The sequence below is a fragment of the Mesoplodon mirus genome, assembly GCF_964341445.2.
Source record: "Mesoplodon mirus genome assembly, chromosome: 12".
Taxonomy (NCBI): Eukaryota; Metazoa; Chordata; class Mammalia; order Artiodactyla; family Ziphiidae; genus Mesoplodon; species Mesoplodon mirus.
The window spans coordinates 48404908-48429464 of NC_138988.1; the positions used below are offsets into that span (position 1 = coordinate 48404908).

A 24557-nucleotide genomic window follows, 5' to 3' on the forward strand; every position below is an offset into this window, starting at 1 on the left:
TACTGTGGTCTCTTTACCTGGACACCGGAAAAATCCCTGTAAAACACGCGTGCGTGTGTGCATGCCCCAGAGCACTGGAGCCCCAGCACCTCACTCTCCACTTCTCCACCCTCACACTGGAGCACCCTCACACATCTATCCCCTGGGCAGGAGGGACCAGCAAGAAACAAACCCCTGCATGGCGGAGGGTATGGAGGGCTAAGTCTTTGGAATGTCACGGCCGACCCCTCCAACCCCAGAGGCCCACTCTCCCCAGAGGCGGACCTGCTGAGTGACCCAGACCTGAAAGCCCACTCACCACATCTTGTGAAGGCCACAGGCTTTTATTTTAGTGACCCAGGAGTCTCCAAGCAGGGTGCGCCAGGAGGGCCTCTCCGGGGGGCTCATATGTGTGTAGGGGAGGTGCCCGCAGGCAGGCATCTTGGCCGCGTAGACGGAGCCGGCAGGGCCGGGGCTCAGAAGAAGCCGAGCTGCTGCTTCTGCTGCTGCTGCCTCCACTTGGCCATGCTGTAGAACTCCTCCTTGGACTTCCCAAAGGTATCTTGGAAATCAGAGTCTGAGAGATAGGACTGGGGTGGGGGAGAGGAGGGAATGGGTGCAGAGGAAGGGTGTCAGCTGAGCCCAGAACCCTGTCCCACTCACCCAGAGGTGTCATCCTCTCCCACATCTCTCTGCCCATCACCCTATCTGGAACACACATCTCCCCGGGCAGCCTGCCCATTGCCCACCATCAGTGGGTCATGCCCTGGGCCCCGGCAGCTCAGCTTTATATGCATTAGTGCTGGGGCAGTGAGTGGCGGCGGCGGGGGTCTCAGGCATCCACCTCCTTGTGGGCCGGGTCCACACCCTCCGGCAGGTCCTCAACAGCCTGGTGCCTCAGCTGTTCTCAGGGCAGGCTCCCGCTGGCCACGGATCTGGGGCTGCTGCCGGTGCTTCTGCGGCCGCTGCCCGCCTTGGGGCCCAGCTCCAGCTCGTTCTCGGAGCTGTCCTTGGAGCCCTTGAGGGCCCACAGGGCCAACGGGCCTGCCCTGCCATTGCTTGGCCATCTGGACAGCCGAAAGTTGCTGACCTGCTGTCAGGAGAGGGGACTCAGGCTGAGGAAGCTGGGGGATGGGCTCCCATGGGAGGCCACACTGAGCCCACCCGCCCTCCTGCCCCCAACTGCCACCCCTGCCCTCTACCGGCGCCTGGCTCCTTCCCTGCTCATCCTGCCCTCTGGGCCATGCCAGCTGAGCCCAGACCCCTGGGAGGCCCCAATACTCACTGCGGTTATCTCTGAGATGGCAGATACTGCTCCCAGGCTGCCCTCCACCACGTCCTCATAAGACTGATTGTTCTGGGGGCAAGAATCAGGGTGGGGGCCGGATTGAGGGGCACCAATGGGACAAGATTCCCCCCACACACTGGAGGTCCCTGGGCAGGGCAATGGCTCCCCCACCGTCTGCCAGGGCAGGCCCCTCTCCCAAGATTAGGGTGGGCATGGGGGGTTCAGGCCTCACTCACGGTCCATTTGTAGGGGTCCCAGGTGTGGAACCATCCAGTGAAGGTGGGAGGCTCGTGGCCCTGCTTGACCAGCACGATAGGCGTGGCCAGGCTCCTCCCTGCTGGGTGGGTCTTCAGGTACTCCCGGCCCCAGGCCACGGCCTCCTGCTTCCACTCGCTCGCAGCTGCCCCCAGCCACAGGAAGATCTGGGCCACAGAGGGGGCCTGGCCTTGGGCGGGTGGAGCTGACCACTTCCCTCCCAGCCCTGCCCATCAGGTGGTCTCAGAACCCGATGCACACATCCCAGCCAACCAGACCCACCCAGCAGGCTGGCTGCACACCCACACACCCGTAAATGTGCCAGGAGGTCTCAGGCATGCATGTGTGCAATCAATCCACACATATTTACTGAGCACCGACTATGTGCCAGATAATGTTCTAGGCACGGGGGACTCAACCATGAGAAAGAAAGAGACAAAATCCCTGCTCTTGTAGAGCTTTCATTTTGCTGGGGGAGGCACAAAAATAAGTAAAATATGTAGTATATCAGATGGAGAAAAATAAAGCAGGGAAAGAAGAAAAGTGGGGTGGTGGTGGGGTGGATACTGTCATTTTAAATTAGAGTCAGGGAGAGCCTTACTGAGAAGATGACACTGGAGTCAAGCTCTGAGGGAGGTGGGGGAGCAAGTCACATGTATGTCTGGGGGGAAAGTGTTCTGAGCAGAGGAAACAACCAGTACAAAGGCCCTGAGCACGCTGGCATGTTCAGGGAGCGGCCAGGAAGCCATAGTGGCTGGAGCAGAATGAGCGAGGGGGAGAGTTGGGGCCGCCCGGGTCACAGGGCTGGGGAAGGGGCTTTGGCTGCGCTCTGAATGGAATGCGAGCCCAAAGGCCTTGCCACAGTCACACAGAGTCCCAGGCACAGTGATGCAGATACACACACATATACACACACACGACCACAGATACACAGACACAACTGTCCACCACCACTCAGCCAGATGGCAAATCACAGCTGTACACTGTCACCGTACTCACGCATAGTTGCACCTAAGCACAGTTACAATGGATCACGCAGCCTGAAAACACAAGTAGCCTGAAACACCATCACATCCAGCCACCCAGAAACATGATTACACGGTCACATGAATTCAGTCACTCAGGCACTCACACCTGCAGGCAGTTACATTGTCTCTCAGTGTCACCAGTTATAGATAGTCTGGTCACTTATAGCCAGTTCCTTGACCTCATAGCCATTACACACAGCTGCACACACACAGGCAAATGCAGGCACACAGACAGACAAAGGACAATGAAAACACAACCATACAAAATTTATGGGATGCAGCCAAAGCAGTCCTAAGAGGGAAGTTCATAGCAATACAGGCCTTCCTCAAAAAAACAAGAAAAATCTCAAAATAAGCAACCTAACCTACCACCTAAAAGAATTAGAAAAAGAACAAACAAAACCAAAAGTCAGCAGAAGGAAGGAACTAATAAAGACCAGAGAGGAAATAAATAGAGATCAAATGCAGTCACACAGAGGCATCATGCACATGCGTGCACACACACACACACACACACGGTCACTTTATGGCCACCCACTCAGCACTGACATGTCAGCCATGGGCACTCAGTTGCATGGACTCACAGATGCCCTTATAAGGCACATAGAGTTACACGCAACTACACAACCGGTCACAACCACACATGAGTCCCAGACACACAGCCACAGTCTCCCACAGGCTCCCTGGGTCACAGAGTCATCCCTGGTGTCATCCACAGTCACACAATTGCCCAGTCACCCAGGGTTACAGTGTCGTAAATAGTCACACACCCGCAGCCTTATATGCAGTCACGTGGCTAGAAACACAGTCACACACACTCACACCCAGTTACGCAGGTGCAGACACCCCCCATTCACAACCCAGCCAGGCACCCAGGCTGCCGCACCTCCTCCCAGGTGTCCAGTAACATGACGCCATACTTGTCCAGGTCCTCTTGGCTAAAGAACACCACTTCCGTGAGGACCAGGGGGCCCGTCTGGATGGAGCACTCAAACAGTTGTAGCTGGAAGTTGGACACATCCTCGGGGAGCCTGGCCAGCATGGCACAAGGCCATGAGGGGCGCAGAGAGAGCTGGGCTTCTGACCAGCCTGGGCCAAGCCAGCCCCCAGCACAGCACCCCTCTACTGCCCCCCAGGGGCCGGGACACAATGCCTCCTGGAGCAGGAGGCACCCGCTCCCCTCTGAGTTCCACCCAGCCCAGGATCCACTCCCAAACGCCTGCCCTTCTCTGGGCCTCCGTGTCCTCGTGTCAGTGGGGGAAGCAGGTTAGGTAGTCTGTCTTCCCACAGGCAGCCGGGGTGCAAGCTGCCCCATGAATTTCCCGGGGAAGGAGCACGAGCAAGGAGGGGGTGGCTGGCTGAGTGCGGAGGGAGGGCCGAGCTGGAGCCCTGCCGCCCTGGGAGGGAGAAGCCCAGGAGCCCGGCCTCAGGCCCAAGGTGGGAGGACGGAAGCCAGGCTGAGAGAGGGCGACAGCAGCACTTAGGAGCTCAGGAGACTTGCGCGGAGCACAGCGCATAGCCGGGCCGCACAGACATAAAGGGCGGCAGGTCCTCCGCTCCCAGTTCCCTTTGAGGCCTCACTCTGCCCTTCCTTCCCCTACACACCCTTATCCATTTACACACCCCACACACACTATTCTTGCACACTCCACACACGCTGTTTACCCATACGTCATATTACACCGGGGACACCACCCGTGGGTATTGTGGGGTGGGGGAATGCACTTTGCCCTCTGGCCCTCTGCCGATAGGACGGTCCAGGACTGGGACCATGCAGGGAGCACATTCGGCCAGCAGAGGGCGCCACCACCCTGTCCCCGGCACCTTCGTGCTCCAAGTTAGGTAGGAGGGAAGGGTGGGCTGTGCTCCTGGGAGCCCCTGGGCTGAGGAGCCATGAGTTCTCAGCTCCAGTCTGGCCTCTCCACCTCCCTGTGTGACCCTTAATCAGTCACCCACCCTCTTGGGCCTCAGTTTCCTCCTCTGGGTCAGGAGAGCACCCTCCTCCCAGCCTTGTCACCTCTTGCTGCTGGGGTAGGGCGCCTGGCCCCCCAGGGCCTCCCAGAAGTGGGGAGGCTCCTGACCCTCCAGCACCATTTCCTTGTCCTTCCTGGAGATGACGGTGACCACTGTCCGTGCCATTTCACGCTGGTCACCGCTGCAGCCCTGGCAGGCAAAGAGCTGGGTCACGCCCTGCACAGGGAGGGGACTTCACCTCCTGCGCCACATCCCCTACTAACAGGAGCCTGTGCGGAGCCACGCCTGAGACACAGGAGCCCTGGGCTCGTGGCGGGGCACACATGAAAAAGTGTCTCCATTCCTCCCCCTCCTCCCTCTTCTCCTCAGCTGATCAAGGTCACAGGGACCGGGACCCTCTCCAGGTCCAGAGCACAGGATGGGGTTCTCCAGGCTTGGAGATCATTCACGATTTATGCTGAAGATCAGAGAAAACCCTTGCAATCTGAACTAGGCCTCCTTTTCCCAAGAGACTTGGGAAGGGACATGGTCCTGGCACGAGGCAGGAAGGAGGGGAGGCAGCCTGGGCCTGGCCTGGCTCTGACCCGTGGATGCCCAGGTCCACCCATAACTTCCCCCAGGTCCCAGAAGGGACACTGTGGCCTCTTCCCCACCTCCCTCCGGCCTGAGGCTGGACTTGAAATCAGCCTCCACTGCAGAGTAGACCCTTCCCTGGCGTAAGGGTAGGGCCCCAGGCGTAAGTCAAGTGGTCATTGCTGGGGTACCTTCCCAAACCAGAGGTAGCAGAGGCCAGCTGTGGCCAGCAGGAAGATGTCGTTGGAGTTGAGGGCTGAGGCACGGGCTGGCACCTCCAGGGTCCAGGTGTTGTAGCTGTCGGTGCCTCGTACGTGGAAGAGCCTTGTGGCAGACTCTGGCTGCCCCTTCCCATTGTGCCCAGCGCTCCCCTACGAGAGAGCTGGGCCTCAGGCTGTGGCAAGGGCTCTTGGGGCCGCCTCCCTCTCCCAGTGGGGGCCAAACTGCCTCAGCACCCAGGGCCCCCTCTCTTGAAGCCACCTCTGTTTTCTACCCTGTGAGTGTGGAGTGTGAGGATGCCATCGGTCTAGAATAGGGAACCAGGCCCTTTCTAAACAGACCCCTCACGCCATCTCCGAGGGGTCAGAGCATGGATCCCGCAGGCCTTGAAGATGGAAAGTGGGGAGCAGCTTTGCCTGTGTGTGACCCCAGGCAAGGCCCTGGCTCCCTTTCCGTTCTGCTTCCGCACTTGCGCGCCTGTTCTGTGGCTGCCCCTGGGGATGGGGGAAGAAACTCAGGCAGGGGTCACCCTGGAGCTCCTGGGCCTCAGACAAGCACCAGGAAGCCCAGGGGCTACCGCTGGGCCCCTGACCTGCAGAGAAGGTGCTTAGCACATGCGTGTAAGGGCCACGGGCGCACGGAGGAGTGGAGAGGCTGCGGTCACAGCAGCAAGGTGGGCCCTACCTGGACGATCACCAGCTGGCCCTGGAAGATGGCGAGGAAGTGAGGGGGCTCGCTGCCCATGGTCACGTGCTCCTGCACCAGCGCTCCGTGGTACTGGAGGTCCAGCTCCTCGGCGTTGCCCTTCAGGGCTTTGATCTCATGTGAGGCGGCCTGGAGGCCCTGCGGGCAGGGGTGGTGAGGGCCTGGCACGGCTCCCAGACCCCACTCTCAGCTCCTGAGCTCTGGGGCTTGAGGGTGCCCACCACCCTGCTCAGGCCGGCGCACCTGCCACAGGTACAGGATGTACTGGACGAGGCCCATCTTCTGGTATGTGTAGAGGACAAGGTAGCAGTTGCCTGCGCACAACTGTCCGTGATGCGTGGGGTCCACGGGCTGCCTGCATGAGTCCTGGATGTACCACACCTGGGGAACAGAGGACCAACAGGCAGGGGTGGTGCCTCCACCTGAACTAGTCCACCCACCGTGTGTCCAGCCAGGAAGCTCTCTGCAGCTGGGGGCATGCCTCATCTGTGCAGACAAGGGGCTCCCCCCCAAGCTCTGTGCACCCTACACTCTGTGCTTCCCCCAGGGACCCCTGGGATCCACACTTTTGCCAGCCTGTTCTCAGCCAGGACTCTGAGTTGGTGTGTGGTGCCTGGGACAAACAAGCGCTGAGGACTCCAGAGGCTGCCCAGGCTGCCACATGCCACCCCAGCCTGACCCCACCAGCCACAGCCCTGCACAGCTGCTCTCTGCTCAGGCCAGGGCAGCAGAAGCTGGGCAGAAGCAAGGCCTTGGGGCTCTTGGAAAAATTTCCTTTTTTTCAAGTGTCACTTAAAAAAGCAAACCCTGTTCAAAGGGAAACACTTAGTCACACTTAATGTGATGTCCTGTTCCTGTGGGTAGCCGAGCATGTGCCCTGGAGCCAGACAAACCCTGGTTGAATCCCGGTCACCCACACTGGCAGTGAGACTTTTCTGAGCTTCAGTTTTTCCCACCTGTGAAGTGGGGGTAACAGCGCTCACCTCGACATGGCAAGAAACAACATCTGGGCATCCCGTGGCCACACAGAGCCTGACAGCAGTCTCTGGAAAAGACCAGAGCACCGAGAATCCTGCTTCTGCAGAAGAGGCTGACTGCAACCACTCGCCTCCAGGAGCAGCACTCACCTGGCAGCCAGGCCTCCTGGCTCGGGAACCCCCCCTGGCTGCCTGTCCCCGAGCCTGCTGTGTGGGGGGGCGGGGGATGTCCCCCTCCCTGGCTTTGTGCTTGGGGCCTGGGCTGCAGACCTCTCCTTCCTTCCTCCTTTGCCCTTCTCTCCGCTTTCCTGTTTCTCCTTTTCTCTCTCTCGCTGGCTGCCCCTCTGTCTCTCCCTGGGTACCCCATCTCTCCCTGACCCCCTTTCTCCTCTCCCTGGCCCTCACCCCTCCCTGCTCTGCATCCCACCCCCTCCTCCCTCTGTTCCGTCTCCTCCGCCCTCTCTCTCTCATTCTCAGTCTCCTCTTTTGTCTCTCCCTGTCCCCCCAACCTGTCATCCTCTCTCCCTCCTCCCCCTCCTCCCCCTCCGCCCCGTCTTCTCCTACCTCAGTCTCTCCCCACTCACTGCCACTGTCCATCCATAGTAGGGCAAATGTCAGAGGGCACCTTGGAGAAACAGTATTTTCTCTGACCTCGGCCTACCTTGAGAACTAGCGCGCCTCACACAGGCCCAGCTGTCCTGTTCGCATAAGCTCTCAGCACCCGCACACCAGCCTCGGGGCCAGGTGGGACCACAGCTTTAGCTCCATTTTACATATAAAAAACTGAGCCCTGAAGGAATTAAGGGCCCTGCCTGGGGGTGACCCAATTAGTCAAGATACAACCCTGCCCTGTACAGAGCCTGGAAGGAGCCCCCAACCCCTGCATCTCCCAGAACATTGGTCTGAGACCAGACGGGTGGCTGACAGGGTGTGACTTTGTGTTGGGCGTGTGGGGCTGTGATCATGTGTGATGTAGAGCTTGTATGCTTACATGTTTTCAATTGTTTGAATAAGTGCAATCACAAGGTGTATGTGTCTATATTATAATATGTATGTGTCATACATATGACAAAAGGGCACAATTAATTGTCCGAATGTTACTGTTCTGGGTGCCATGAGTGTCACCGAGCAAGTGGCTGTGGCTGCGTGGGACTGTACGCGTGATGCGTATGAGCTGGCGGGGCGGAAGGTGCGTGTACACGTACACATGCCCCGTGTGTCCCTGACTGTGTGTAGATGTGCACCTGTGCGTACCTGGGTCACTTTAGCAGCCATAAGGTTCACCTGTAGACAAAGCCTACACCTGTGCGCCCATCTTCCCCCAGCCAAGTCAGTGCCCCTCACCTCCACCTTCCCAGAGCCGTCGTCCACCATCCTGAGCTGGGCCGCCAGCTCAGGATGGCTGTGCAGCTTGCCCACGTCCAGTTTCACCTGAAGGAGTTTACCTGAGGGTGGGACAGAGGGTGTCACTGGCGACGTCTGCCCTGTCCCAGACTTCGCCTCACCCAGCCAATCACGCAAGAAGCTCCCTCCGGCCACGCCCCCTCACCCTCCCCGTGGAGATTCTGGGCCCCGCCCAGGCCCCGCCCATCCAGCCCCGCCCCCAGCCCCCGCCCATCGCTCAGGAAGCCTCAGCTCTGAGCTCCGCTCCGCCGTCAGGCCACGCTCCCTCACCAATTCCGCGGAGGTGCTTGTTCTTGCGCTGCTCCCCAGACCACGATCGGAAGAGCTGCTTGAACGCGGCCGACTCGGCGCCTTCGTCCACCACCTCCACATTGGTGTAGCTCGGGTAGCCCTTGGCCTGGATGAAGCCCTGGGCGGGGGGGCTCTGTCAAGCGTGTGGCCCAAGGGCCCACTGCTCCGCTCCACCCGCAGGACCTGCCGCTCACGCTGCGGGGCCAGCCAGTGCACTGAGCAGCGTTAATTAACTGAGCTCATGACTGGTTTAAGGAGCTGGCTCCGGCACTACCGACTTCTCCGATGTCCCTGAGGACAGGCAGGGTCCCATTAGTCTGGGCCTCGGGAAGGGCCAGCTATGACCACCCGTCAGACCCCAGGCAGAGCCCTGTCTCCCCTCCTGGAAAAGGAGGGAGCACCCAGTGCCTGGAGAATCCTCAGACCTCAAGGTGGGTCCCCCACATCCCCCTTTTACACATGGTTTCTTGGAAGCTATCTGGTCCTCCCCCGTCAGGGCCCCCAAGGCAGGCCACAGCCCGCGGTACCCCAGAGAGGGGCCCTGTGTTCCCCCTCGGACCGTTGGGCAGAGCTGTGTCTCCGCCCTCAGACAGGGCGGTGGGTCTTCAGGCCTAGACCCCAGGGCAGGGTTATGTCCTCCTCCATCCGACAGGTTTCCCGGGGCAGGAGGTATCCCCCTCCTGGCCCCAGGGCAGGACTACCTCTCTTTTTAGACCCCAGGACATGGATGTCTCCCAGCTTAGGTTGCAGGGTAGGGCGGTTTCCTCCCTACCCAGGAACCAGGGCAGCGTTATGTCCCTCTAAGCCAGGGCCCCATAGCCTCACCAGAGCCCTGCTGAAGGCAGCCTTTTTCTCCTGGAGGCTAGTCATGCATCCCCGCCACACGTAGATCTTGAAACCACCCTGGTCCAGGATGTAGCAGTCCTGGGAGCCAAAGTGGGGCTGGTCAGTAGGTGGTCCAGACTGGGTTGGGCTTGTGGAGTGGGTGGGGAGATGGACGGGATGGCTGGGGCCAGGCTTGCCTCACCTCCTCCTGCAGTAGGTCTTGGGCCAGAGGGCAGGTCGACAACTCCTGGATCACCACATCCTTGCCCTTCTCGTAGACACTAGGGGACAGGCATCCAGATGTGGGCAGCTCAGCTCCTCCAAGCCTGGCTCCACTCCAGCTACCAATGCCCCTCGCACCTCCAGAGGCAGAAGGCTTGGGGGCTGGGGGCCCAGGTTGAGGTCTTCACTGCGGCCTTACTGTGAAGACTTAGGCAGCTCCCTGGCCCTCTCAGGGCCTCAGTCGCCCTGTCTGTACAATGCGTTCTCAGAAAGGCAGCCATGCAAGAGCACAGGCTGGGTCTAAGGTCCCACATGGCCTGCCCCAGAAACCCATGAACCTTTTCTAGAGGGCTTCCTAGAGACACCGTGTTATTGCAGTTATGACGGACATGCACGCCTGGGCTATTCCACCCACCCTTCCCACTCCCAAGGTCTGCTCACTGGTAGAGGCGGACATTGGCCTTTTGCAGTTGGTCAATACTCTTGCTGGGCATGCCGGTGTGCAGATTGACCACTCTGCAGCCCAGCACAGCTTCCATGATCTGCATGAGGTCAGTGGCTTCAGCCTCATCATCCACCACGCCAATCTGTGCATGGCCACCACGCTCCCTGTCCTGGAGGCTGCGGGTCAGGGCCAGGCCCTGCGGGACAGGACCTGGCAGTCAGAGCATCCCCAGAATGCCCCCCGTCACCTCTCAGACAGTCCAGCCCAGAATCCTCCTGTCACTTCTCAGCTCCCAGAGGCTGGGTGCCAGGGGAGGTGTCCCCTTATCCTGGCATCCAGGGGTACCACCAGTTCAGGATCTGGACTCAGTTTGTAGGTGCTTCTCAGCTTCTTAGGTGAGAGCGAAGCCCACCTCTTGGGGTAGCTGGAGGATGGGCACCTGGAGGACCACCCCTCTCCCCGAGCACTGCACCCCTTAGTTCCCGGGGCAGACACTGACCCGCGCCTTCTCGGCAGTGCTGGTTTTGGGCCCATTCCACTGGATCATCATCTTGCCCAGGTCTAGCAGGAAGATGTCACTCTTATTAAAGCTGTGCCAGGAGAGCTCCACCTGCCAGAGCCAGGCGTCAGGGAGGGAGACAGTGTGTCATACCACCCGCACCCAGGTGGAGGGGCACTGCAGCCTGTCCTTGCCCACGTGCGCATAGCTCAGGTGTGTCACTTATGTGCATGAAGCTGCGTGCAACTGGGTGTATGTGTGAGTGTGACACCACTCTGATGGTGTGCAGGCACGCATCCATGTAAGCATGTGAGACCTTGAGCGTCACTGTGGATGTGGCTGGGTGCATCTCTGGGCATGTGTAAACGTAGGTTATGCTGCATTTCACAGAGTGTCCGTGACCGAGTGTGACACTTCTCACTCAGTGCAAGTCTACAGGAGTACATGCGTACACAGACACATGGATGCAAGTGGGGCGCAAGTACCAGTTTATCCACATGTGTAGACGTGTGTGTAGGTGAACATGAAATGTGAAGAAGTGTATGAGCTCCTGGCTGACAGTGCATGTGTACCTGTGTGGAGGACAGTGTGTTATCTGTGGAAAAGGGCAATTATCATCCCAATGCTTTGGAGAGTAAAAGTAGGAGCTCTGAATAATTACGCCAGGCTAACAGGCAAAACCTGGGGCTGCATGGTGGCGCTGCATGACCAGGGATGTATGATCACTAAATCTGTGGGTGACACTGTGTGAGCCTGGGTGGAATTGTCTGTGAGTCACAGAGCTGCCACATACCATGCAGACAGTGACGTACACAACTCAGTGTCACCATTCACATCGCAGGCGTCAAACTCCTGACTGTTCATGACACTGATGGCAGCAAACCATCTTGTTCTCACAAGATCAGTATTTTCCATCAATATCCTGACAGACGGAAGTAAGGGGCACTCCAGTCTAATTTGCGCAAGGGCACTCTATGGACCGAGTGGCATTAGGGCTAACAGTGGAGACACTGGGTGTGCCTATGGGTGACAATTATGATGTGTATGAGAATGTGGGGCTGTGCACCTCCCCAAATCATGCTACTTCCCATTGTGCTGCTTAGCAGGGCCATCCAGGTGCATCATCTTGTCTGCCTCACCTCCCTAGTTCTCAGTGTGTCCATGGGATAGATGAGGAAACAGAGGGTCAAAGGAGCTGTGGGACGGGTGGGGCTGGAAGCCTGGCTCTGCCTTCTCTTTCCTCATCAGGATGGGCCATCAGGGAGTGCTGATCTCCCATGTTCCCCCCACGGTCCCCACCGCCCTCCACACTTCCCTACACTTCAGGACACGCAGTCCAGCTGAGTCCATGATCAGGTGGCATCCCTGGCCGCTCTCACCTCGCTGGCTGACACGTGCTTCCCTGCTCTGATGCGCAGCAGTCGCTTGATGTTGTACACGTTGGTCTCCACGTGCTTGAGGGCAGAGGCCAGGCCTCCCTTCCGGTAGCTGAGGAGAGCATGGGGTCCCATGTGAGACCATATGCTGCCATGCGCAGGGGTGAGTGCAGATGTGCGCACCTGCATGCACGCATGTGGGGACACACATGTGCCTGTTTAATACGTGTGTGCAAGTAGATATGGACACGTGTGTACAAGCATATGGGGGCAGTAACGTGCATGTGTTTATACATGTGTAGATACGTGGACACATCAATGTGTATATACATGTATGCATGTGGGGAATAACTGGTATCTGTTTATCCGTATGAGTACAGATGTGTGTGCATGAAAATTCACACAACCGTGTATATGTGTGTAGGTGGACATGAATACACACCGATGTATGTGGGTGCCCATCTGTAGGTGGACATACATGGGGTGGCATGTTTTCTGCATGTGCATGTATATGTGTGTGTGCATTTATGTATATACTATTTACATGTATTAGGTTCAACAGAAATGATTGAATACTGGCAATTTCCTATGGTTCGACCTACTATATTGTAATTGTTAATTAAATAAATATTTGAAGCAATTTACAGCAAAAGACATATTTCTATTGGGCATAGTAACAGAAAAGTAAACTGAAAAACAACACTGGGATCCACTCCTGGGTATACACCCAAGAGAAATGAGAAACATATGTCCACACAAAAACTTGTATACAATACTGGATGGTGAGTAAACTTACTGCAGTAATCATCTCACAATATATGTAAGTCAAACCATTATGCTGTACACCTTAAACTTATACAGTGCTGTGTGTCAGTTATATCTCAATAAAACTGGGGGGGAAAACTGCTCAAAACTTGTATACAAATGTTAACAACAGTATTACCCATAACAGCTAAAAAGTGGAAACAACCCAAATGTCCATTAAGTGATGAATACACAATTAAAGTGTGGTATATCCATAAATGGTGTTGTATAATTCTATTTAAGTAAAATGTCCAGAAGAGGGAAATCTATACAGACTGGGGCAAGGGAGTATTGGGGGAAATGGGGGGTGATGCTAAAGGGTACGGGTCTTCTTCTGGGGGTGTTGAAAACGTTCTAAAATTATGGCGATGGATCCCACAAGTCTGCGAATACACTAAAAATCACTGAATTGTATGCTTTAAACGGGTGGGTTGTATGGTATGATTTGTACGTCAACAAGTTGATACCCGCCCCCCCTCAAAAAAACCACCCCCAACTCTGTGATGAGGGAGACAGTTGCCCCAGGCCGCCAGCCACCCCACGGCTCCTGTCCCTCCCAGCCCCCTGCCCGCCTCACTCACATGATTCCAGGGCGGAAGTAGCTGCGAAAGCAGGCGGATTCGTGGCCCTGCGCCTCGCGGTGCTGCACGGTGGCGCCACCCAGCGCCTCCTGCAGGTGCTGCACGAAGGAGCCCGCCGTACCCTGCGCCTCCAAACCTGCCTCCTTCCCGACCCAGTAGTGCAGGTCTTTGGGCACCCCCGACGTGGCCTTCAGGCTCTGGGGGACCTAGGGCCCAGGTGTTTGCGTCCGTGTGTGTGGTGAGGGGCTGAGGTCCCAGGAGTGGGGTGGGGCCCGAGGGCTGGGGCAGAGAGGGGAGACCGAGGTGGAGGATGTATGAAGGGCTGTGGGGAGACTGGTCAGGTGCTTCCAGCGACAGGAGATGGAGACCGGGGAGGGAAGGGTGAAGAGGCCTCAAAGGCAGCAGCCTCCGTATGGGATGCGATTCTTGAGCTCCCAGCCTGCCTTTTCCCAGAGCGGAGCTGAGTCTGCACCATGGAACCCCCAAAGGGCCAGCGACCACCATCCCCCACCCCCCAGACTCCTGAAGTGCTCACGTGCAGGACGATGTAGCAGTGCTCCTCAGAGAAGTTCCCATAAGCCCGCTCGGGGACCGGCACCATCTTCAGGTCCTGGGAGAGGAGGGTGCCTAGTGACAACCTGGGAGACCCCGTTCCCCCCAGCCATGACCCTGTGGCGTAGGGGAGGGAGCTCTGAGTGGGGCGCAGGAGAAGACTGGTCTCAGAGACCTGCACGCTGTCTTTCTCACCAGCTCTTCTGTCTGGTCGTGCAGCTCACCTCAGTGATCCATATGTGGAGGTCCCTGTGGCTCTCGATGGCTGGGAGGCCCCTGTTGGTGTCCATCCTAGATCAGGAAAGAGTGAGGGAGGGAACAGGAGTGAGTCCTCAGGCCCTGGCCGCCTGTACTCCGGGCTCTAAGCAAGAGCTCTCCCCACGCACAGCTCTCCAAAGACCCCTCATCATAGCCTGTGCCTCTCACGAGGAGGGCTGCGTAAACAAAAGGGCCAGCACACCAGGACGGGTACTGCAGACATCGGCACAGAGGTTTGCAAACAGGGACCTGCCTTGTCGTCTGTGCTTGTGTACTTGAAACAGGGCTGAGCTCTGTGGACAATGATAGGCTTTGAGTCTATGGACAATCTCTGCAAACAGACAGGGAGTTTGAAACAAGCTATGCATACAGACACAGGATCTGCAGCCAGGGACAGTCACTGTAGACAGTGATAGGCTTGCAGCCAGGCGAGGGCTCTGCTAGTCACGACAGGTGCTGTAGGCAGGGACAGACTCTGCAAACAGGGGCAGGCTCTTGAAGTGAGACAGAATCCTGTAGACAAGACAGGCTCTGCCCACAAGGCAAATAGGCGTAGGTCTTTCAGACAGGAGATAGCCATGCAAAGAGACACAGCACCTGCAGAGAAAAGGGACAGCTTCCTCAGACCCAAGAAAGGGATGCAACAGGCACAGGTTCTCCTGACAAAGATGAGTTCTGTTGACAGGGACCACCTTTGTAAGGATGACCTACATAAAGAGACACAAACTGGACCCAGGGAAATTCAGACAAGCTGGGCAAACAGGCAAAGGTTATGAACGCTGAGAAAGGCTCTACAGACAGTCCCGGGTTCTGCAGGTGTGGAGGAGCTTTGCAGAACTGGGAAAGGCTTTGCAAATGTGGATGGAGACAAACCCTTAAGACAGGGACTCTTTGCAGAAGGGACAGGCTCTGCAGATACAAACAGGCACATAGATAGGCAAGGCTCTGCAAAGAGACACAGCATCACCAGTCAGAGAAGTGCTTGCCAGACAGAGGCAGGCTCTGAAACAGGCAAAAGTTCTCTAGGTGTGGTCAGGCTCTGCACGCAGAGACAGCCTTGGGAAACAGCCTCAAATCCTGCAAACAGGAGATCGGAACAGGCTGGGCAAGCAATCATGAGCTCTGCAGAGCAATCCGGGCTCTGCAAAAAGACACAGGCTCTGCAGACAAAGCCTGTATAGACAGAGGCTTGGCAGATCGGGATAGGTTTTGTAAGCCCACACAGGCTCTGCAAACAGACAGCCTCTGTTAACAGTGACAGTGTCTTCAGAGAGGGCAGGATTTGCTGAAAGGAGCCGGCCAGGAAATCAGCTCCATGTTCCAGCACAGATGCCCCAGACATGGGCAAGATCTTAAAACGGGGCTGGGTTCTGTAGAGACCCCAGGTTCGGCAAACAGGGACAGGCTTTAGAAAAGGATGAGTTCTAAAGAGAGATAAAGGCTCCATGAATAGGGACAGGTTCTGTTAACAAGTACACATGGAATCAGGAGTAGACTGTGCAGACAGGCATGGGCTCTGCCAACAGGGATGTGCTCTGTCGAAAGACAGGGGTGCTCCCAGACACAGTGACCTGTGGCGGTGAGAAACTCTCCGTAGGAGTACAGCCTGCAAGCAGACAAGAGTTTCTATCCAGGGAAGTTCAGACAAGCTGTGCAAATAGGCAAAGGCCCTGGGAAATGTCACAGACTGTACAAATAGGGCTCAGGTTCTGCAGACAGAACAGGCTCTGAAATAGGAAAAGACTCTGTGAATAGGGACAGAGTCTAGAGACAGAGATACTCCCTGCAGAGGAAACAGGTTCTGCCGACAGGGCCAGGAACTGTAAACAGACAATGCTTTATAGACAGGGACAGTGTCTTTAGACAGAAAGAGATGTCCCAGCCAAGGCCGCGGGACAAGCTCAGGAGACAGGGATAGGCTTGCGTTCAGGGCCGCTTCTGCAATAAAAGCGTATCTTATCCATGAGGAAAGAGGGACAGAGTGTTTAAAAAGACCCAGGTGCTGAAAAAAGACACTCTCAAAACAGGCTCAGGACAGAAAGAAGCTCTGCAGATACGACAAATGTTCTGCAAACCCAGGACAGACTCTGCACACACGGACTGCCTCTGAAGGTGACAGACTCTGCAGCAAGTGACAGGCTTAGCTAACATGAGCAGTTTGCATAGGTCAGACCAAAACATTCTCAAATTCTTGAAACAGAGCTGAACACTTAATACACACAGACTGCAAACAGCCGCTGGCTCTGCAAACAGCAACTTTGCCGTGCTCTGTGCTTCTGAGTGTGCACAGGAGAGAGAAGCGTGGAATGAGAGGGATCTGGGGAAGAAGGGGGCTCTGGATTTTGTTACATGTCGGCAGGTGACTCTCAACGACCCCAGGCTTCCCTGCACCCCTCCTTCAGAAACCTCTGCGTGAGGTTTGGTCATTCCTTCATCCGTGGGAATTCTTTCGACGTGTAACCTAAATCCTGCCAGCTGCAACTTTTCCTTCCTGCTGCTGCTTTGCCCGATAGGCCCTGGTGTGGTGTTCACTCCTCTCCCCTCCCCTCTCCACTCCACTCTAGCCGTGCTATATCAGCAGGAGGAACACCCTTGACCCTGCATGATCAGGGGAAATGAAGTGGGAGGGGAGATACAGAGTTACAGAATCAGAGGCATAGCGTGACAGGTGGCATCAAGTGGCCCAGCTTCCTTACGCCTTTGTCCAGGCCGGGCCCAGGCCCTGGTGAGCTCACAGTGGGAAATACTCAGCCCTCTCAAAGAGGGCCAAGATGGCCATGGATGTGGGGTGAGGTGGGGTGGAAGAGGGAGCTGCCCAGAACAGGGTGGGCAGAAGGGGTTCCTGCCGGGGTTAGAGCCGCCCCCCGAACCCGTACTGGAGACCCTGTGTGCTGATGGCCTGGCCTCCCTCACTAGAGAGGAGGACTCCGGGGCCAGGGGCTTGTCCTCCTGCTTTACTGCCGGCTCCTGCTGCCTGACACCTGGCAGGTCCTCAGCCCATGACTGCAGGAGTGAAAGCGGACAGAGAAGGGAGCCACCACGTGCTCTAACTGCACCCAGAACTGCTGTCGCAGTGAAGGCCTGTTGCTGTGACGGTGACATGAGTGACAGGCAGACACGGTGACCATGTAACGGTGGTCTCAAGCAACAGGAAACATGTGATGACATCAAGTGACAGGGGTAGTGACATTCGGCGGTGACGGGCAGAAGCAGTGATTAGTGACAACCACCAGGGCACAGGCAGGCAGTGACCAGAGGTACAGACTAGGAGCTGTAACTGTGAAATAGTGACAGAGTGACAGGAAGATTGGTTGGCTCAGCACAGGGGTCACCAGGGCTCCCTGTGGGGCAGGGAAGTCAGACTGCGGCCAGGAAGTTGGGACTGGGCTGGTTTCACGGGGTGGGGACAGCATCATCCCCAGGGAGCTTGGAGGGTGCCCGCATATCCAGTGCCAGCCTGCGGAGCCAAACTCTCAGGCTCCCAGGGCCTGAGGGCTCAGCCCATGTAACCTGTCTTCCAACTGGATTCTGGGGGGACGGAGAAGGGATGTCAAAGGGTGGGGGCCCTCTCTCCCCAGCACCCTCTTCTTTCCTCCAGGCCGTCCCTTCTCCCTCAGGAGGCCCCTGCCCTCCCCAGAGTGTCCCTTCTGACCCACCAGGCTTTCCCACCCGAGAGTGTCCCCTCTTCCCTTTCCATCACCCACCCCGAGTGGGGACCCTCTACCAGGTATCCTTTCCTCCTGCTAGAAGCCCCCTTCTCTTCCCTGGGGGCTCACTCCCTCCAGCCGTGGCCCCCTTCCTCTCCCAGATGTCCAGTTCCTCCTCTGACGTGCCCTTCTGTCCCGGTGACCCCTCCTCTTCTGGGTGCCCTTTGCCTCCCCCCATGCACCCTCCCTCTCCCCAGCACCCCCTTCTCTCCTGACTGCCCCTGCACCCTTCTGAGCTCCCTGCCTCCTCCAGATGCCCCCTTCTTTCCCCTGGAGCCACCCTCTCACACCCCTTTCCTTCCCCAATGCACCCTCTCTCCCCTGGCCTCCTTTTCCCTTCCCTGGGTTCCCCTCCCACCCAGGGGCCCCTTTCTCTCCCTCGGGGGCCCCCTCCTTCCACACCCCCGGCCCCTCCCTCTACCCAGAGCCTCCTCCCTCCTCTGGTGCCCCTTTTTCTCCCCCAGGTGTGTAACTTCCGCCTCCTGAGGATCCTGCGAAGGGGCGAAGGAGCGGACCCTGAGGTCACTTTGCCCGACTTCCAGGAAGCGGGCGGGGGGCGCTGCCTGCTGGAGTGGGAGGGAGGGACAGGGCCCCGGCCCCAGGTGTATGGACTCTGGGAGACAGACACGCCCCCCCCCCCATAGAAAATCTGACACTTTCCCGCCTCTGAGGGTCGCTCTGGTCGCAGCCTCCCTGCCTCCACCAGTGTCCTCACTTGCTGGGCTGCTCACTGCCTTCCCAGTTCTGCCAGCCCCTCGGCAGCCCCGAGCCCAGTGACCCCATGTGGTACACCCGATTTGGGGCGGCCCTCCCCACCCTGGCCCCCCGAGTCCCCTCCCTGCTCGGCCTACCTGCTGGAAACTGCTCGCTCCTTCACCCTGCCTGTGGGCAGTGCTGGGCCTGGCTCGGGGCCAGGCTCTGCCCATTGCCCTCCCCAACACTGTAACTGAATCCCTGTTCCTGCCCAGCAGGACACGCCCCAGCACCTGTCAGGCTGCGGCATTCACACTTAGTCAATCAGTTAGTCAGTCAACAGATACTGACCCAGCTCTCTGAGAGCCAACCTCTTCCCCTGGCTGGACTGCCAGGCCTCACCTCCAGGGTACCGGTGGCCAGAGAGAGCGGGGGATGGAGGCCTGGGCTGCACCAAGATGTGCGATGTGGAATCCACTGTGACTTCCCTTCTGAGAGTCCCTGATTCCTGACCTCCAGAAGGCCAGGCCACCCCAGCAAACTTTAGGAGGAAGCAGCACCAAGGCTGGCTCGGGGGGTCGGCAGTCTGGCTCTGCGAGACCCAGGTCACTTCAGAAGGTGGGGGAAGGTGGCCAGGGCTCCCTCCTGCATCTCTGTGGCCCTCCCCACCCCAATTCGGGCTCGCTGCCCGGCACAGCCCTCCCCAGGGAGTCCTGATACCCATCGTGGGAGAGGCCAGTCTAGCCCTTGCAGGGAACACGCCGCTTCCACGCCTAGGCTGCCCCCTCCTTTCCTTCCTGATTGTGGGGTGGGGGAAGAGCTGGAAAACAGAGACTTCCAGAACCTCCAGGGGCACAGCCATCCTTAACTTAGACCACAGGCCTCAGTCCCAGCCATGGTGCAGCCGGTGTGGATGCCCCTTCCAGTGCGGGAACACTGCTAAAAGCTGCCATTGGGGGCTACCCTGGTGGCGCAGTGGTTAAGAATCCGTCTGCAATGCAGGGGACATGGGTTAGATCCCTGGTCCGGGAAGATCCTACATGCTGTGGAGCAACTAAGCCCGTGCACCACAACTACTGAAGCCCACGCGCCTAGAGCCCGTGCTCTGCAACAAGAGAAGCCACCACAATGAGAAGCCCACGCACTGCAACGAACAGTAGCCCCTGCTTGCCACAACTAGAGAAAGCCCGTGCACAGCAACAAAGACCCAACACAGCCAAAAATAAACGAATAAATAATTTTTTTAAAATTCCTTAAAAAAAAAAGCCGCCATTAGTCCCAAGACCCTTTCCCCATGTCCAGTCCTCACCCCCACTGCTCTCTGTCACAGGGTGGGGGGACTCCAGGAAATCTGGGTCCAGCTGTGCCCAGGAGGACCTACTGCCGGTGTGCGACTGTGTTTAACAGAGTTACTGGGTCCCTGTGTGTGAAGGGAGGCCCGTGTCACAAGGCACTTTGGCCAGTCCCTGTGTGTGTCCGTGTGTCTGACCTCGTGTGTGGGAGAATGCCTTTTTGAGCCTCTGTTCCTTTTTGTGACTGTGCGTGTGTGCCTGTGAGGTGCCTGCGTTTGGCTCCACCTCTTTGCCTGTGCACACCTGTTTCCCGACTCCTTTTGTCTGGGGCCCAGCAAAATCACATGCAGTCACTTCTCCCCACCTCATCTCAGTTTCTCTCTCAGTCCACCCTGGTTGGTCTTTGTTGGAAATGGCCCTTTCCTAGTCCCCAGAGCCCAAAAGCTGGGGGTTGGCTCCCTGTCTTCACCTTACCTTTCCCCTCCACCATCCAGGAACTGCGCTGACCAACTCTTCCTTTTGAAACCTCCCCCAGCCCAAGTTTTCTCCTGACCGCACTGGCCGCCTCCTTTGGGGCCTTTAAATGTCAGCAGGCACAAGCCTTCGCTCCTTCGCCCATCTCCTTTCTATTTTTTTCCTAAGTTCCAGTCCCCAGGGCTATAAACACCATGGAAACGCTCTCTTCTGACCCCAACTCCCACCCCTCCCGAACTCCCCCAGCCTCCATCTGTCTCCTTTATCTCGTCCCATCTGTCCTGGCACGTCTGCCCTTAGGCTTGACATCCACGTCAGGCCTCTCTCAGATCTACCTCCTCACAGCCTCCGGAAATGGCAGGAACATCCAGTTGCTCAGGCCCCGAAGCTGGGAGCCGTCCTGGGTTCCTATTCTCCCCTCACACCCAGCAGACCAGCCAGCAGCTGGTTCATCTGGGCCCCTGAGCCTGGCCAGCCCTCTCACAACTCCTGCCTTGCTCTGGGAAGCAGCCTCTCAAACCAGCTGGCAGCACGATCTCCTCTCTCGATCTCCCTGGTCCCTACATCCATCCTCCTGCCATAGCCAGAGGGATCTTTCAACCCTAAATCAGATCATGCCACTCCCCTGCTTCAAACTTTCCAGAGGCTTCCCTAAAATCAAATCCCCAGTTGCCTGTCCCTCTGACTGCATCTCCTATCACTGTTCCCAGTTCTCACTACATTCCAGCTACAGGATTCTTGTGTCTCTTAAGACGCCGACCTCATTCTAGTCTCTGGACCTTTGCACTTGTTGTTTCCTTTGCCTGGAAGCCTCTCCCCTACATCTTCCCATGGCTCCCTTTCCACATTCTGGACTCAACCAAAATGGCACCTCCCTCCGCCCTCGTTGTGGGCAGGACACCCCATCTGGCACAACGCAGCCTCAGCAGCTTAGTGGGGGGCGCACAAGGACCTCTCCAAGGCCCCTCCCCTTAGACTTCTCTGGGTCTCTAGGAAGTCCCTCATAACTGCCCTACTCCAGAACCACCCCACCCTGTAATCTGTGACCCGAGGCCCGGAGCGGTGGCAGTGGGCCCAGGGCCTGGCCTGGGGTCCAGATGAGCAGCATTGTTTTGTGTCTGGTGTGGACAGGCTCCATGGGATCAGGCCCTTGGCACAGAGAGAGGAAACTGAGGCCCAGAGCAGTGATCACAGGCAGCCAGTATGCTACAAGGACGAGAGGGTACCCGGCCTCTCCCTTCATCCTCCGGAGCAAGAATGGAGCTCTGTCAACCCCTCCTCCGGTTCGGCCACCCTCCCACGGATCCGGCCTTGGAGTCAAAAGGGGACTGAGCCTGGCTTGCCTCATCCAGCACCGACCTGGCCATGACCCCCTCGTACCACTGACCTCTTCCTGCCCCGGGACGCCGCGACCCGCCTCCACCCTCGCCCCGCAGGTTCCCAGGGCTCTCAGCGCTACTCTGTTCCTCCCCGCCCCGCACCCCGCCACCGGCTTATCTCCGAAGGCCCAGCCCCCTCGGCATCAGTGTTGACAAAGGCGTAGGAGAGACTGGAGTGGGCGGGGCAGGCGCTGGACACTAGCCCGCCTCAGGCCCCGCCCCCACGTTACCTGCGCTCTGGTTCCCACCTCGGCGTCCTGGTGTCCCAGGTCTCGTCCCCCGAGTCCCTCCCAGCCAGGTGCAGGATGTTGCCTCTCGTGGAGACCGGGTCCCACGTGGCGGGGGGGCGCCCTTCCGGAGCGCGGACAGGACTTGGGCCGGGGCCGGGGCTGCCTGACCAGTGTCCTGGATCCCACGGCCTGGAAACGTCCGGTCCTACGCCCTTGAGGAGAGCGGCCTTGGGCCCGCGTGGGTCCCCTCCCGAGCCCCACCTGGCTGCAGGCCGCGGAGGAGCAGTGACACGGTCACCGGAGCGCGCAGGGTCCGAGAGCGACTCCCCCGAGGGCGCCATGGGAACGGCCAGGGCCCGAGGAGATGGAGCCTGTCCTGTGCCTGCGGGGGCCACCACTCTAATGAGCCGCGTGCAGTGCCCGAGGCCGAGGACGGTCCAGAGAACAGCCCTAGGTCTCTGCGAACGAGAAGGTGCCGTTGCCTTGCGTCTCCGTGGCGGGGAATGCGTGGCCCTGCGCAGCCGCCGTGCACCCACCCCAATTAGAGACAGCTGGGGCCAGGACGGTACCCTCCCTTCCCCCTCCTCCCGCCAGGTGAGGTGTTCCCGGTGGCTTGTGCGATCCGCTGCTCCAATGTGAAGTGGGGGTAGCTACTCTGCTCCCCACCTCACTGTAAAAGCGGGGAGTTGTCAGGCAGCTGGGGCTCTTATTGGGACCCCCCCTCACCCCTGCCTTGGGAAAGACTCCCAGTGTCCATATGGTGTTTTCTGTGTACTTTTCTGAGTTTCCTGAATTTTTTGCAATGAATCCATAACATCTTTCAGGTAAAGCAATATATGTCATTCCCCCTAAGCCCTGCCCATAGCCCCTGTGCCATACCTGGAGGTGTCAGGCCTGGAAGAGTTTTGGGGGACTTTCTTTTCTTCCATAGCCAGTCAGAGTGGGGGTTCTCACCCCTGGTTGCACCTTTGTATCATCTGGGCACATAAAAATATGATGCCCACCCTTAGAGACCTGGGCTGGCACGGGTCCTCTGAATAGGTGGGAAGGGAACAGGTCATCAAGAGGTCACTTGCTTGGGACCTGGCATACTGAGAGTTCACCTCCTGATGTTTTCTTGTTTGAGCACCTATTCCAGGACCTGGGTAGGAGGCTGGGGAGGAGTGGCTGGGGAAAGCCCACCTGGGAAGAGTCTGCTGAGCTTATGGATAAGCGGCACAGTCTGTGTAACCTGGGATGCTGGCATGGCACACATCTCCTGTGCCAGGGCTGCCTGTGAATCAACAGGCTGCTCACGGCCCAGATTCACCAACTGGCATGGCCACTAGCCTGATCTCCAAGGAGAACACACTGGACCCTCAGGCCTTCAGGAGGAGGCTATGTGGGCTCTAGGTTCTCCACCCTACACCTCCCTCACAGCACCCTCTCCTAACCCAGTGATTCTCAGTTCTGGCTGCCCATTAGAAACCTGAGGACCCTTAAAAATACAGATCCTCAAGTCCACCCCAGACCACTTAAACCCAGCTTCAGGGGCAGTGACAGTTCTCAACTATTTGTTTGCTTGTATGCAAAGGTGGGGCCTGGGGGCAATGCCAGAGAAGGCAAGGGGAGGGAGAGGGCTAGGGAGCTGAGCGAAGGAGAGACAGAGGGACAGAGAGGGACACAGCCTAGGAATCCAGAACCAGGGAGGAAGCTGGGGTGACCGCTCTGGCTGGCCAGGAGCTCTACTGCAGAGAGGGCACCTAGGGGCATGGCACAGACTAACTAGGGGTTGGGGGGGGTTGGGGGTGTGTCTCTGGGTAAATATTAGGTTTCCTGGCCTGATATAACACTGTGCCCTGTGTCCTTTGGGATGAATATACATGCCTGGCAGAACCCTGTATCCCTGTGACAGAACAGACTGCAGAGCACTGTCTCACTGGCCTCCGTTTTCTCATCCACAAAATGGGGATAAGACCCATCTGCTGAGACTGTTGACCCTGGTGTTTTTTATCTGAATTAGGTATTATTATGAAGAGACAGTCCTTAGAGTGGTGAGGCTGTGCCCAAGGCTTTGCCGGGACTTCCTAGCAGAGGGGCAGGGCGGGGAACTTGTAGCCCCTTACCTTCTCATACAGAGGGGCTGGGCTGAGGGCAATGTTTCTGGATGTCCCAGTGCAAGAAAACTGTTTTGGATATCCTTACTCTCTTCCTGGGTCCTTTGCCATGCTTCATCTGATAAGCACAGCACCTCAGCCGGCGTATGCGAGGGCTATGGGTTTAGGTACCACACGCAATGCCTGTGGCTCTGAGGGGCTGGGGTGGGGGCTGTGGTTTCCTCAGGCTGCACTTGGAAGCCTGTTGGTAGGGCTGGAATCCTTGGGGGAGGATGGTGAGCCAGACCGCTTCTGTGGTCCTAACACTGGGCAGAGTGGTTTCCTAGCTCCCCTTGGAGTCAAGGTCCATGGCTCCTGAGATCCTGCTCCCATTGGCCCCTGCTCTTCGGAAGCTGGGGCACCGGGAGACCCAAGGTGCCGGTGTGAGGCTG

The 24557-nt window shown here is 57.8% G+C and overlaps 1 protein-coding gene across 1 annotated transcript; it reads right to left on the reverse strand.

Moving 5' to 3' along the window:
* Nucleotides 1-377: 377 nt before the first annotated feature.
* On the reverse strand, nucleotides 378-24556 carry VILL (villin like). The gene is given in 22 exon segments (XM_082639270.1): nucleotides 378-569; nucleotides 824-886; nucleotides 890-1069; nucleotides 1265-1336; nucleotides 1504-1689; nucleotides 3437-3581; nucleotides 4568-4713; nucleotides 5289-5468; nucleotides 6001-6159; nucleotides 6265-6402; nucleotides 8343-8443; nucleotides 8673-8811; nucleotides 9519-9617; nucleotides 9721-9799; nucleotides 10182-10381; nucleotides 10685-10795; nucleotides 12064-12172; nucleotides 13446-13651; nucleotides 13981-14055; nucleotides 14222-14288; nucleotides 22910-23007; nucleotides 24136-24556. Coding segments are annotated over 21 exon segments (2619 nt in total). The 5' UTR covers nucleotides 22960-23007; nucleotides 24136-24556; the 3' UTR covers nucleotides 378-455.
* Between the last annotated feature and the right edge of the window lies 1 nt (nucleotide 24557).